General features: G+C 35.3%; 3 protein-coding genes across 5 annotated transcripts; 2 read left to right on the forward strand and 1 right to left on the reverse strand.

The window, feature by feature from the left end:
* Positions 1-83: 83 nt before the first annotated feature.
* On the forward strand, positions 84-2,710 carry LOC127944573 (C-C chemokine receptor type 8-like). Its single transcript, XM_052540641.1, has 7 exons — positions 84-542; positions 760-899; positions 1,099-1,288; positions 1,697-1,835; positions 1,910-2,074; positions 2,293-2,371; positions 2,498-2,710. Coding segments are annotated over exons 1-7 (927 nt in total). The 5' UTR covers positions 84-541.
* Positions 2,711-6,098: 3,388 nt separating this feature from the next.
* Positions 6,099-9,448, forward strand: LOC127944637 (uncharacterized). Of its 2 annotated transcripts, none has more exons than XM_052540764.1 (5): positions 6,099-7,148; positions 7,285-7,379; positions 8,170-8,674; positions 8,824-8,914; positions 8,991-9,448. In XM_052540764.1, exons 1-5 carry the CDS (start codon positions 6,204-6,206, stop codon positions 9,077-9,079), a joined length of 1,725 nt encoding a protein of 574 aa, XP_052396724.1. In that variant the 5' UTR covers positions 6,099-6,203; the 3' UTR covers positions 9,080-9,448. The 2 variants fall into 2 exon arrangements, with proteins under 2 accessions (XP_052396724.1, XP_052396817.1); XM_052540857.1 differs by having other exon boundaries at positions 7,288-7,379.
* Positions 9,449-12,450: 3,002 nt separating this feature from the next.
* LOC127944736 (galactose-specific lectin nattectin) lies at positions 12,451-14,141 on the reverse strand. 2 transcript variants are annotated; one of them, XM_052541062.1, is made up of 6 exons: positions 14,075-14,141; positions 13,796-13,875; positions 13,364-13,506; positions 13,115-13,255; positions 12,920-13,034; positions 12,451-12,776 (listed from the first exon to the last, which is right to left on the reverse strand). In XM_052541062.1, the coding sequence occupies exons 2-6, from the start codon at positions 13,863-13,865 to the stop codon at positions 12,688-12,690; spliced, it is 558 nt and encodes a 185-aa protein (XP_052397022.1). In that variant the 5' UTR covers positions 13,866-13,875; positions 14,075-14,141; the 3' UTR covers positions 12,451-12,687. The 2 variants fall into 2 exon arrangements, with proteins under 2 accessions (XP_052397022.1, XP_052396937.1); XM_052540977.1 differs by having other exon boundaries at positions 13,796-13,870; positions 14,075-14,116.
* Between the last annotated feature and the right edge of the window lie 117 nt (positions 14,142-14,258).

Below are 14,258 nucleotides of genomic sequence, written 5' to 3' on the forward strand. Positions count from 1 at the left end.
ATAAAAGAAAAGAAAAAACAACTAACTATTTTTTTAACCTACTGAATTCTTCAGATATTAATAAGGATTAGTGAGTCCAGACATCTGAAAATAAATAAAAAGAACTGGAGGCAGGTAGATTCCCAATTATAATTCACCAAACATCTTTTTTTTTCTGAAACAAGATATACTTAAATAATAATATAATGTTATAAATAATTCTAGCTTTTTATTTTATTCTTTATTCTTATAATAAGCCTATCCTTCACTTAAACAAAATCGTTTTAATATAACAAGTTTATTTCACTACCTGAGGGGTTCTACAGGTGCTTACACAACCAGTGGTGCTGTCACTGTGAAGAAAGCTGAATAAGTGTTAGATGGTTAAAGCTTAATGAAGCAGGATAAGTTTAATTGCAGAAAGCTGTGACGTAGCCTGTGTCCGCACGTAATCACAGTATTCAGAGCTCTCTGTGTCACATCCACAAAACAACCGAGTGTGAAGCTTGATTTCTTTTTTGTAATTGTTGGGTTTATCCGTAGGTCTCTGCTTCAGTGACAAAGTAAGTCTATCACCATTAAACAAATTCTCAGTAATGTTTTGTGAAAGATAAATCTGTGCTGCTGAAGTGATGTTTCATATCGACCTGCCCAAGTGACAGGACGGAGGTTGATGTATATGTATAATTTTTGAATTTCAATGCTAAATTGATTCCTGATACCCAGAAGCTGTGAAATTGTAAAGTGAATTTGTCTTAATAAAACGTTTACTCGTTTCAGTGAACGCCTCAGATAATATAACGGAATCACAGGAGAATTACTGGTCCAAAATTGAGAAGTCTGTGCTGGCTCCCATTCTCACCACTGAGATGGTACTGGGTGTTTTGGGAAATGGATTGGTTTTGGTAGTCAAAGTAGTGGTAAGAATATTATGTTATTTTATAAAATAAGTTGTTGTTTTATATATATATATATATATATATATATATATATATAGAGAGAGAGAGAGAGAGAGAGAGAGAGAGAGAGAGAGAGAGAGAGAGAGAGAGAGATTTTAAAATGTAATAATTCCTACCTCATGTATTTATTTTATATTATTATTTTTTTGCTTTCTCACAGTGTAAAGACCACTTTCAGTGCCTTTACTGGCTGCCACTTTTCAGTCTCACGCTCTCAGATTTCTTCTGCTCCTTCCTCATCATCTGTGGCTCCCTCTTAGCTGTGCTGAGTGAAGGTCAGATTTCACCGTGGTGTGAGGTGGTGAGCTTGCTCAAGTTCACCTTCATCACCTCTTCCATTGGAAGCATAGGTATGGCTTTGTCACTAAACAATTTACCTCTATAAGATATCGTCATGAATGTTGCTTTCACTGTAATTAGCACTATTAAGGAACAATAAATAAACACCACTTTGTACATCTGAATGGGTGCATTGGACTGTATTGTGAGCACAGAAGAAAAACCCTGCACACTACCATAGCTTAATTGAAATGTAATATTTATTGAGAGAGCGAGAGAGCAATGCAGCTGTCTGCACAAAGGTTTATGTTTTAATTAATATTTCTAACAAGGGATGAAAATGTTTGGGATTTGTCCTTCTTTCATTATTAATTTAGACAACAAAATATATGATTTATACAACAAAGATATTCTGAGAACTAAACTTTAAAAAAAGTGTTATGTTACAATAATACCGTTCTTTTCTTCTGTGTCCTCAGCTGTTCTCTGCGTACAGAGATTTCTGGGAATTCCATCTAAAGGTAAAAGACTGTCTGTTCTCATGGCCGTGGCATGTGTGGCGTCATGGTGCACTGGAGCTATATTTGGAGCAGTGCCAGTAGCCTTTGACTGGATAAGGTGAGGCGGAGTGAAGGTGCTCAGAGGTGCTCCGAATATATATGCATCTACTGTATTCTGCCTCCTATTTTCAGGTATGATCCAGCAGAAATGCTGTGTGCAGTGTTCTGGGAAAGCAGTTACTCTGACATGATGGTCTACATCCTCTGTGCCTTCTCCATCTCCATCTTCGTCCCATTTCTACTCATACTCTCCTGCTCCATCCTGACTCGTGTAGGCTTTGGAAAAGATGTTTCCAGGTTTGTAAAGTTGGAAAGGGTGAACACAGAATATTTAAAGTATTCATATGGAGTTTTAAAGATATATACCTATGAACTTAAGTACTCATAAAATGAAAATTTGCTGAAAATGTAATCACCCTCAGGCTATCAAAGAAGTTCAGCGGGTTTAGAAAAGAATCAAAGATTTCTCTACTTTCCTGTGATAGTTTAAATGTCCACACTTTATCTGTTCATAGCCAGGGTGACCTGTCTTCTATCACGCCACTGCTGGTGATCTTGTATCTGTTCTGCTATGCTCCATTTGCTGCATCTGAGGTGAGAAATGTCTGTTAGTGTGAAATCGTTTTCTGTTTTGTCTGTTTTTTGGGGAGTCACTCTCTAAGAGGCTTCTTTTTAATGTGTTTTTCCATGTTAACAATTTGTTTGTTCTTGTCTTGTTAGTTGGTTCTCCTTGGAAGGCTGGATCTATCCCCATCCCCTGAATGGCTGCGATCACTGTCATCAGTAATGGCATATCTGGACTGTGTTTTAAACCCCTTTATCTACTGCACTAATAAAGACTTCAGAAAAGCAGTACTCATACTGTTTCGGAACAAAGGGAGATCAGTTTTACCTGATCCAGTGCTGACTGGCATTACAAGGCTTGAAATATGAAGATTTAAAATAAAGATGAATAAAAAGATTTGTTGTGTTTTTTTTGTTGTTGTTTGTAATGCATCTCCTCAGGATTTTAATGGGAAGAATTGACACTGTCTCAGGACTAGATGTGTGCTGAGATACAAATATTGCAGTGTAGATAAAGGCAGACACGCAGCTATATATATATGTTTTTGCTCAAAGTTTGATTTTAATTCATCAAGTTAAGGCATATATAACAGGCTGTCCATTTTTTATTTGTCATCAACTTGAAAACCTGAGAATGACGCTCAGGACATGACATCATGAACTACACACACACATTAAACTGCATCAAACAGAGAATTTGTACACACACATCTGGTTTACTATCCTTGTGTGGACTTTTCATAGGTGTTCTATAAGCCTATTTCCCAGTGGGAACCTCAATTTGGGTCCCCAAAGTGACATGAGTCCCCATGAGTCAGTCCCCACTGGGATAGTAAATCACTCAATCACTAAAATGCCACAAATATAAATACACACACACACACATTAAAATACCTCAAAATGTGAGTTTGTACTGTATATACACAACCACACAAAGTATTTTTTTTAAATATAATACTGCATACTATGAGATGAAGTCCAAGTATTTGACATATTTTACAGTTTTCCTGAAAAATCTATTACCAAGTTATTTATAACAATGTTCTGAACATTAGATATTACATTACAATACATTAAAGGGTTAATCAAGATGAAAGTGGACAAAGAACAGCATCCATTTAGACAAAATAAGATAATGATCACTGTCTTATTATTCAGTTGTATTGCGTTCACAGTACACATTAAATATATTAAATTTGAGTACGACATTATGAGAAGGCCTAGTATTTATGAAGAGTGTTTGTGTGCATTTTCATTAAGGATGGTGAGAAATCAAAAACTGTAATGAAACTGCAGAATGTCGCAAACTTTGGACCAGAAATGTCCTCTAAGGAGGTAAAGTGAACCACTGGTCCAAACCAGAGGGCGCGCGCCGCGAGGTGGCCAAGCGGAGCCACTGCACCGGTCCTTACCCGACTGCTATAGCGCGAACACGTCTGGTGTAGGCGGCTGCACGGGTGTATTTATTGTCTGACATCGGTTGCAAGATCCAGTACATACCTAATAATATGTATCCCAAGTTTATCAGACAGTTAAAAGGCATGGCCAAGAAGGCAGGACAGCTCTCGACTTTCTTTTCCGCATAGTGATCATAAGCGACATCCACTAAAACTTTGTCAAAAATGTGAGTGTTTGCAAGCGCAATGCAAAGCAAGGGAGGGTATAAGAACGTGGACGACCGCCGACCGGTTCATTTTCAAATAAAAGAGATACAATCCAAATCAAAACGACAACTGCATAGCATAACACGTGGAATATTGTCTAGAATGTACTGAGGTTGGATTCCGTAATCTAGATCACGTGACGACCACTATAGCCTTTAATTGGTTTAGCATTCAACCATTCTGCACATACTAGTTTTGTAGTATGTGTACAGTGTGCAGATATTATATGGGATAGCCCAGCGTTTCAAAACGCATATTCTTGTAAAGCCACAGCCCTGTATTGTTCAGCGTCAACCCTTATTAAACGCACCTGATTCTTCAGACTTACTGGAACACCACATCAAGTCCTACTACAATCAAGTCCTTCAGGCTTACTGGAAACTACATGGTGTGTGTGATGGAATCAAACTCTGCAGGGCCTGTGGGCCTCCAGGAAGTTTGACAACCCTGGAATATACATTTGCCAAAATATGCAGTATGCAGAAAAGCACACTGCATGTATCTCACAATGCAATGCTATAATATCTTCCAGCTATACTTTGACCGGACTGCCAAAAATATGATTTTAAAGTTAATGAGGTCATACAACATATGTTGAACTGTTCTCTGCTATATATAAACAACTGTAAGTACATAAATGTTTTTTGTTTTGTTTTTTTGCTGGAGTGGATGTATATATGAGCACATATCTGTGAAAGTGTGCTGAGATATGTGTTTATGTATATACAGGGGTCATGAAGAAGTGAAATAATTTGCGATCAAGAATCTAGTCCAAAGATGAAATGGATTCCCAGAAGGAATTCTTGAGACGTTCCTGTTTGTCAAGTTTGTCTGACCATTGTGCTACTTCTAGCTGGCCAGTCCTTGTCACTGCATTGACTAAGTTAGCTACTACCTGTTATCAGAGTCCTTATTGTTAATCCAAGAAAATAAAAGAGAGAAAAACATTTGCTGTTCTTAACTGAATTACTTTGTAGTTTTAATAAGAATGATTCTATACTAAATTTACACAGTGAAGATTATGCAATGATATTTTACATTTGATTATTCTGTTTCTATACCTAACTTGAAAAAACGTTAACATTATTTAATTTGTATGTTTGTTTTATTTCTGTATTTGTGCTATTTACATGATTTCAAACAGGGCCCATGGGTATAACCTGCATCAGGGCCCCACAAACCCCTGTTCCAGCCCTGAAATTAAAACACATTCACATCTTATTCTCCATGTAAACTGTAGGCAGGTATTATTGACTTAATATTTGTCAGTTTCCCTCCCTCTCTGTGTTGCATTCTGCTGGACAATTTGAAATTTCAATACTTTAATGCAAAATACTTTAAATAAACATTTTATTGCAGTTATTTAATGTTAATTTAAGGACTTAGTTAATAGGCTACATGGGGAAAGAAAGTGCATTGTGAGATAAGATTTAGAAAACAGGTTTTGCCATTACGGAAATGCTAGACTATACAAGGAAGATAAACAACAGAAAAGGCAGTGACTGAGAGAGGTAGGCACAGAAACAAGGTGCTTTATACAGGTTACACAACCGCTTTGCAAGTGCTGTTGACTGATACGAAGAAAAGTGACAAAGCAACACTGTATTTGACTTGAAAGATGAATGGAAAGGACCTGTAAAGGATGAACGAAAATGAGAGGCTATGGAGGAAGAAACAGCAAAGGTATGAAAAATAGATGCTAGATACAATAGATAAGATTCCTTTGCAAAAAAAGGCTTTTAAGTGTTTAAAGACCACAAAAAGGTCATGTATGATAAGATTTGTAAGATATATGGTATATAAGAGGAAATGGTATGTCACTAGTATTGTAAACAATAAACAAGTACAAAGTATTAGTACTAGTGGATGACATTGGCATCAGTGATTCCACGAAGAACCTTTAACACTCATGGAACCTTTCCATTGTACAAAAGTTATTTATAGTGTAAAAAGGTTCTTTAGATTATTAAAAATCTAATCTACACACACACACACACACACACACACACACACACACACACACACACACAAAGGTATATTAAGAACTGTTCACTGAAAGTTTCTTTGGGGAACCAAATATGGTTCTACTTTGGTCTCACTGTGAAAACATTTTTTAAACCTTTGTTTTTAAATGTAAGTTAAAATAGCTAATTCTAAAAGAGGAATAATGCCATGAACTCAATTTATAAGAACATAATATGTCTCTTTTCATGCAGAGCGATGTGAGGAATGGTCTGCGGAATGATGTTCCACTACTGCAGTCTATGCTGACAAAACTTAGTCTAAAACGCAAACATTCCTTCTCACACCCAGACAAAAAAGTGTGTAAAAGTGTGTTTTACCATCCTCTGGAGTCTGAAGAACATATAACAAATGGAGAAGACAGGAAAAATAGTACAGTCAGATCTGATGGTGATGAGGAGCAAACAAGTTCTGAAACAGAATATGGAAAGGATGTTTCTGAAGAGGTCAAAGAAACACAAGCTTCAGAATTAAGTCAGCAGCCAAGTAAAAGTGAGTGTTTGGAGGACCAAAGAGACTTGGAGGACCAAAGAGACTTGAACCAAGAGACTATCAAGGAAGAGCATGTGGCTGGAGCTGCATTATTGCCTAACAATCCATCTCAAGAAACATTTGCACACAAATCTTACCTCTCTGTATCTTCAAATAAACCAGAGTCATCACAGGTGGGGTTTAAGCATGAATCACTAGATGAAGCTTGTTGTGGTCCTTCAAATCTAGTCAGTATGGACATAATCAGGGTTCTAACCCATCAAACTGCTGTGAACCTTACAAGCAAGACAACAAGGTCCGCTTCAGATCCAGTAAAAAACAAGCCCAAGGAAGAGAGACCCCTATCAGCTCCAAGTATTTCAAACCTATGGGAATATGAAGATATTGCAAATGCAATGTCAATGAAAAGCTTCAACAAAGCTGCTACGAGTTTGGGACAGGAGGATACAGGAATGAGCACCGGGGACACAGAACATGAAAACCCACTCACCAAAACGCAAAGGAAAGGAGTGAAAAACAAAATGAAGAATCTCACTCAGAAACTGATGGAAAAGCTTAGAGATAAACATGATTGTGAGCACACCGGCAGCAAGAGCACCCAAGACGGTGTGGAGCAAGTAGGACAACATGTATGTTTACTTCTTCATACTTCTATGACAGATCTCTTACGCTATGAATGAACTTTAACGAATGTTGTAACTTATAATTAACTCTTTTTGTCAGCTTTATTTTAACTATTGAACTTTTCAAACTTAAATCACCAAGCAGCTGAATTCCATGGAGATTGAAGCCGAGGCTCCAGAGATTACACCACCACCACCACTTCCACCGAAGAAGGGGAAATATGTTTCCTTAGACAGGTGGGACACTTTGTTTTATTTGTTACATTTTCATATTAATTTCAATTAACTACAATAATCTTTAATAGTTTCATTCACATATAGTTTTATTTCATTGCTCGTTGTTTTATTTTCATATCCATTTCAATTAACTAAAATGATTTTGAATAGTTTCAGAATTTTTTTTTTTTTATGTAGAGAGTTACTTTTAATAGGACAATTATGCATTTCAGCTGATAAACAACCTAATTATATATAATACAGACACTTATTTCTGCCATATGCTCATTATCTTTTGACCTTTCTCCATTTGAAACGTTGTTTTACAAAATCTACAACACTTCCTTGATTGTAGCATTACCCAGCCAACCTATTTATAACTCGGAGATCTTATTTCTAGTCCTGTGACATTCCTTTTATGTGAAGTGATGGAATAAATTAAACTCAAACATGCACGTTATAACAGACGTCTGTTAGTCCTTCCCTTCAATGCTGCATGACCACATAAAACAAGATTCCTAAACACGGAAAAGCTGTTAAAGTATACGACAGTGATCTGTCAAAAGATTAACGGGGCAAATATGTAGCCTCTGGTGATATCTTGGCTGAAACACTGTTAATCCATTGCTAATTAAAATCACTGTTTCAAATATTGAAGGAACAACAAAGGTTTGAATTGGCAAAGGCTACATTTATGGATGAAAATAACTAGTTTGCACAGGTTAAAAGCATTAAAAAACAAAACATCCAACCTATGTGTTTGAGTTCAATTGATTAATATTTATAGAATATTTATTGTCTTTCCGAGCAGAAGATTTACCTTAAAAGACTTCAAACTCGATCTTGAACCGATCAACTTAATGGAGGAAATATTGTCTGGGAGCGAATGGCTCAGTTACCTGCCCAGCAAAGAAAGTCCAACTGAGAAAGACACTAGTGATCAGTCAATGACAAATGATGTTCTCCAACCAGAAAAGGACATTCAGCTCAACGTTCCTCTTCCGACACCAGAGCAGGACCAGTCAGAGGACAAAAAGGACAACCAAGACAGTGCTAGTGATCTTCAAGAGGACAAAGTAGCAAAAGCGAAGAGTGACTTGGATGTAAAACATGTGGAACAGGATGCAAACATATTTGCTATACCTAAGGCACTGCTAACAAGTAATGCAATAAAACAAATAGCTGGGATAGACTGTGAGTCAAACAAATCAGAAGACATATATGACTTTGTGGACATGTATATTATTCCCAGAAATGACTTTCCATTAATGAAAAGAAAGTCATCAGATGCTCCACTGGACTTTTCAGCAGTCAAGGTGGGGAACATTTTTGTACATTGCTTCCTGTAGTGAAATGAACTAGATTATGTTAATATGTGAGTGAATGTTAATTCTTTAGGCTTTATTTTAACTATAACTTAATGAATAAGTGGAATAAATGATTAAAAGAATACTCTCTCTCTCAGTCATTTGAATTGCTAGACAACTCTGCCCTCAAGAGTCGAATTCGTCTTAGCAAAAAGAGACACCACCGACCGCCCAAAAAGAACAAAAAAGGTGAGAAGAAACTGAGGAGGGAGCAATGAAGATATGCAAATTTTTGACATTTATTTAACTTTTTTTTCTTTTCCAGTAAAAAGAGAAACGTCGAGTGCCATATTCTACAATATTCCCCCTGTAATCCTGAATGAATCCTGTCAGCGCATCTCAACCACGTCATAGCATCTCCCATTCCACATCTCCTCCTCTGCATTCACCATCACATCAGTATCACTCCTGACCAGTTACTCCATGACACCATGGTCATTAATCTATGAAACCCAAACAGAGAAAGACTGTATTGCATAAAATCTATTCCATTGTTCAATCAGAATTTACTATGTGAGTTGATTAACTGTAAAAGCACAGTTTCTTTTCCTACTATCCTTATTATTATGCAAAAAAAAAAATCATGTAATATTACATTGTGTGTGTCCTTTGCTGTCTTTAGATTCCCCTTATGAATTGTAATGAATTATAAATAACCAACATGTATTAAAATGTGTTTTCCTTCTATTGAGTTCTTTATCACACTCTCTGAACTTAGTTTTGTACTTAATGTGCTTATGAGAATTCTAATTCTATCTAATTAAATATTGTATTCAAATATATATATATATATATATATATATATATATATATATATATATATATATATATATATATATATATATATATCATAAATCTGGTCTCCTTAATGTTTATAGTCATTGCAGTTAGTCATAATCACTTGGTGATTTTGATTGCAAACATTCTTTATTATATATTTTTTTTTTTATGCAGAGTAAATAATTTTATTCAGAAAGTTGTATGATACACAGATAAAAACTACTACATCTTCTCAGAGCCTGGTTTCAAGATGGCATTTTGTTTGAAGGCACATATGTAGTTTTTCGTGACACAACAAGAATCGTCATTTCATCAGCCAATCTCTGAAAATGTGAGCGACAATGAAATGAAGAGATCCTTTTACCTTCTTCAGTGTTTAAAAATCCTCAAAGCATCACTATCAGTGCAATAAATAATTCTGCATAACATGTAGTTCAAATTGGATGTGATTATTCAATAGCCCATTAGTGTGTTCTTACCATTCCTGTTCATCTCAACACATTACTCCGAGCCAGTCTATACATGTGGTAGGGCTCACCACATGTCCAAAATTTGAAAATCCCAGAAGGATCCATTAAAACCAAAAACATTTACAGACTGAGAGAATGACAAAGATATTTTAAAGAAGAGAAAATTACAAAAGAAAGATAATGAGAAACTATAGTGCATGAATTTCAGTGAAAAATAGGAAATAACTTTTCTTTGCTCTCCCTATTTGTAAATGCCTTCACATTTCTGCCTCTTTTTTAACCTTAAAAAATTCAAAGCCTCCGAGCCAGATGCACAAGTTTTTTTGGTTGAATTTTTTCACAAGGCAGAGGGTTGTGCAGAGCAAGTAATCATTGTTTTTTCCTGTGCACTGACACCAGGTGTGCACCAGGGGCTGTGGTCATACATCTGAACTGGAAATGAAAAAGGAACAACATTTAATCAGTACACATTTCATTGATTTATTGTTTTGGCCACTTTACGTTGACAAAAACATTTGGCACAGTCACTGAACACTACCATACACATTACACAGTTTGGGCAGAGGACAATGCGCAGTGACATTTGTACAGCCAGCAACAAACTCATGACAGAAACACATATTTGAGAATTTTACTAATATGATATGTGGGCAGTATGTCTTGCCTGTTTAAAAGTTAAACTTGTAATTTATCCCTGTTAATCTACTAATACTGTCAATATGAACTCAAAGCAGGTCATAACAGTAAGTAAAACACATTTATAATCCGTTTGCACAAACTATCTGGTCACATGCTTTTTGTCGACAACACTAGGTTTACTGTTAATTATTATCAGGGGCTCAATAAGGAATGGGCTTGAAGTAATGGGTAAAATGTTGTATAAATGTATTTTAGTTTGAATTAAACTTCACCTCTTTCCATTGTAAAGAAGTTTCCACTCCCAATAAGGAACAGAATGCTAATAGATCCTGATTTGATCATTTTCTTATGATGATTAAAACAACAACAACAACAAAACAACATGCTCAAATATATATATAGTCTTACTGTCTTTACGGTGGAACAGTGTTTTTATTCTTCATCACACAGGAAATGCTTTCACACATCTAGTGATTGAAGAATTTCAATATAAATATATTTAATGTAAATAAGAAAAGATTATATATTTTTGTGTGAACTGTCAAAGTTTACACAGATCAACCTATGCGTTCAAATTTCAAATAATAAACAAATGAGGGAGCAAATGAGAAGAGTCATATTGTCCCAGTGGATTCAAACATGATTAGTTGTTATTTGATCATGATATTAAAGGCCTTAATTCCCGCTGTGCTCTTCTCATTATAATCATAATGCACTTTTGACTTTAAGTAACGGTTCAAACCTAACAAAATTAGATCTGCAACTTATTTCCTACACTTACTTGACTTTTCTCTTGTATTGTCAGTATTGTGATTGGCAAACAAGCTAAAATAGATTTTGCAGACTGTCCATTGGTCAGAAAGATGCAATGTGGTAAATGACAAGCATCTAAAAAGTCTTCTACTTCATCACGCTAGACAGTGAAACTAATAGGTTTGTGGTTGAAGACACAGTTTTGACCTCTGGGTCAACCTCCACTTGATGCTGCCAGCAACAGTTGTCAACATGAATTGCTTTGCTGCTTATTTTGAAAAATGCATTTTTATATCACATTTTATATTATTTATTGTTTCAAAGCAATTTCATAGAAAATGCATGTTTCAGTAGTACAGTCAGGAAGTACTGTATTGTGTTAACAGCCACAGAAATGAATGTCCTCATGGGAGTAGTATACATCTATTAGATAATGTGGTTTGGGAAATACAGTTCATCAAGTTGCGTAAAGTGTAAATAGGGCCAAAATACCTCTCCGAAGGCAATTATTTGTAATTACTTAAACTTTAGTGTAAACATTTGGACGCTGCTGTCGAGAATAAAATTTCACAAATTTTTTTTTTTTTTTTTTTTTACTTCACCTTTACCCTGTACTACTTTAATTTTCACAACTCTTCCTGTTTCTCTCTCACATATCATTCTCAGTTCTTCACCATTTATTAATATCTTTTCAACAAATCTGTGCACAGTGCACAGACATTTGGGTCTGTTCCTTGCAGTCGAATGGAATCTGAAGATTTAGATTACAGCGCAAATAAAATTGTTGCATTTCGTAATTATGTTTCGTTTTTGGTGTATTTTATAGTTTTTATATAGTTGTCAGTCCCAGCATGTCGGAGAAAACACAATTTTGTGGCCCCATCAATGTCAAACAAAGTAATCATTACATGACCAGTAACCTAAAGGTTAAACGATTGCAGAAACTTTATTTATTATAAGGTTTAAATGCTGGAATAGGCCTATATCAACTCACTCTGTTACTATGTTTTCTCAGTGAATAAATTGATGAATGGGAGAAGATTTATTAAAAAAGAGCTTTATTGACAACACAACGCAAAGACGATAAAAGACCAGTTACATATATAAAAGCCTATTTTCCCCAAATATGTATTAATGCAGTATTTGAAGGCAATCTCTACCACTACAGTCAAAAACTACCAAAACAGTTCAACACAAAAACTACTTTTTTTTATTATAATGCAGTTTTTAATTTGAAAACACATTATATTTTCACAATTTTAAACAAAGTTTATAAGTTGAAGGTTTCATTTAAAGAAAAAATAAAAGTTCAGTCTATATTTAGTCTGAATCTAAAGCTGTCATCACTTTGAAGGCACACATGTAGTTTCTTCTCACGTGACATGGGTAGTCATTCCATTTGCCAACATCTAAAAAAGCAGAAAAAGATCAAACCAACAGAGAATGAATAATCATTATAGATCCTATATGATATTTTCTACCAAGCAAGCAAAAAAAAAAAAGCTAATCTTTAAATAGAATTATTGGTAAAATGGTCAAAGGAAATGCTTACGACTCCAGTTCATTTCCACACAGACATCACTGCTGCGGTAGATGCGGGTGGGCTCCCCAGGTGACCAGATTTGATAGTTCCAGAAGGAACCATCAGTCCAGATAAATTTACCAGACTGAGAGAGTAAAACAGAGATAAAACATTTCAACGAAAAGGTTATTGACAAATAAGAAAAAAAGGAAATGTCTCAATTACCCGAAAAAGCTCAAAGCCTCCGATCCAGGTGATCAGGTTGTGTGGGTTATGGTAGACCACAATGCAGAGCACATCAGCATTAGCTTTTGAGTTATGCACTGACACCAGATGTCCACCATGGGCTTGACTTCTGCAGCTAAACTGTGCAGGAAGAGCAATAATATCAATACTAAAGAAAATGTGGAAAGAATAAATTTGTTCTTTTGAGTATCTGGGATGCCTGTTTTGTCCCATTCTGACACTACTTACCTCAGCTTCAGTGAAGTTGAGAGGGGTGCTGAAATATCTGACACACCGTGACCCCACGCTGTACCAGTGATTATAGCCAGCCACAGGACATGCTCTAGGCAGAACACAGGCTGATGATAGATTTGTATGTCCAGCAGCTTCATCTAAAGGACAACATTAAACCCCAAATTTATCCTGCATTCTTAAAAATAAAGCTTCCACATTTCAGTGAACAATTCTTAAAATATCACACTTTGTATGAAAAAAACAAGCAAACATATCATAACTTTGTTTCATAACATGTTGTGCAATCAAAAAGTCTAACTATGGATGTTAAAAGCTCTGCATGGAATCAATAATTTGTATTAAAAAAACGTTTTGTTTTAAAGAGTGGTGCGTTTAAAAAGTCTGTTTGTGTTTGTTTCATAAATTGAAATAAAAGTTTAACATCACCTCTCTCCATTGTTAAGAAGCTAGCACTTCCAAACAGGAGAATGATCAACAAAAAGCTAAAAGACTCCATTCCTGCTACACTGTGAAGAAGAGAACATTGTCAGTGGATGGTTACATGTATTTTTATTATTATTAATTTTTTTTTATTAAATAGAATTTCAAAGATTTTTTCCTTTATCATTATTCATTTATTTTGAATACTGTTAAAATAATACAAGGTTAACCAAAGTTATCTATGTGCAAAAAATAAATGACTACATTCTGGAGAAGAGGTCTTACCGCTGCAATCCTTCCACTCTTGTTTTCTACGTCTCCTCATAACATCATTAGTCGGTCTTAAATCCGTTGCTGCATTCTTTTTCACAACTCCTCCCTTTCTATAACTAGGGTTATAATAGTTAACTAGAACTAAGACTTAAACCATTAAAAATCATTACTAAGAAAAATAAATAAATATATAAAT

This window comes from Carassius gibelio, chromosome A1 (assembly GCF_023724105.1).
Source record: "Carassius gibelio isolate Cgi1373 ecotype wild population from Czech Republic chromosome A1, carGib1.2-hapl.c, whole genome shotgun sequence".
NCBI lineage: Eukaryota > Metazoa > Chordata > Actinopteri > Cypriniformes > Cyprinidae > Carassius > Carassius gibelio.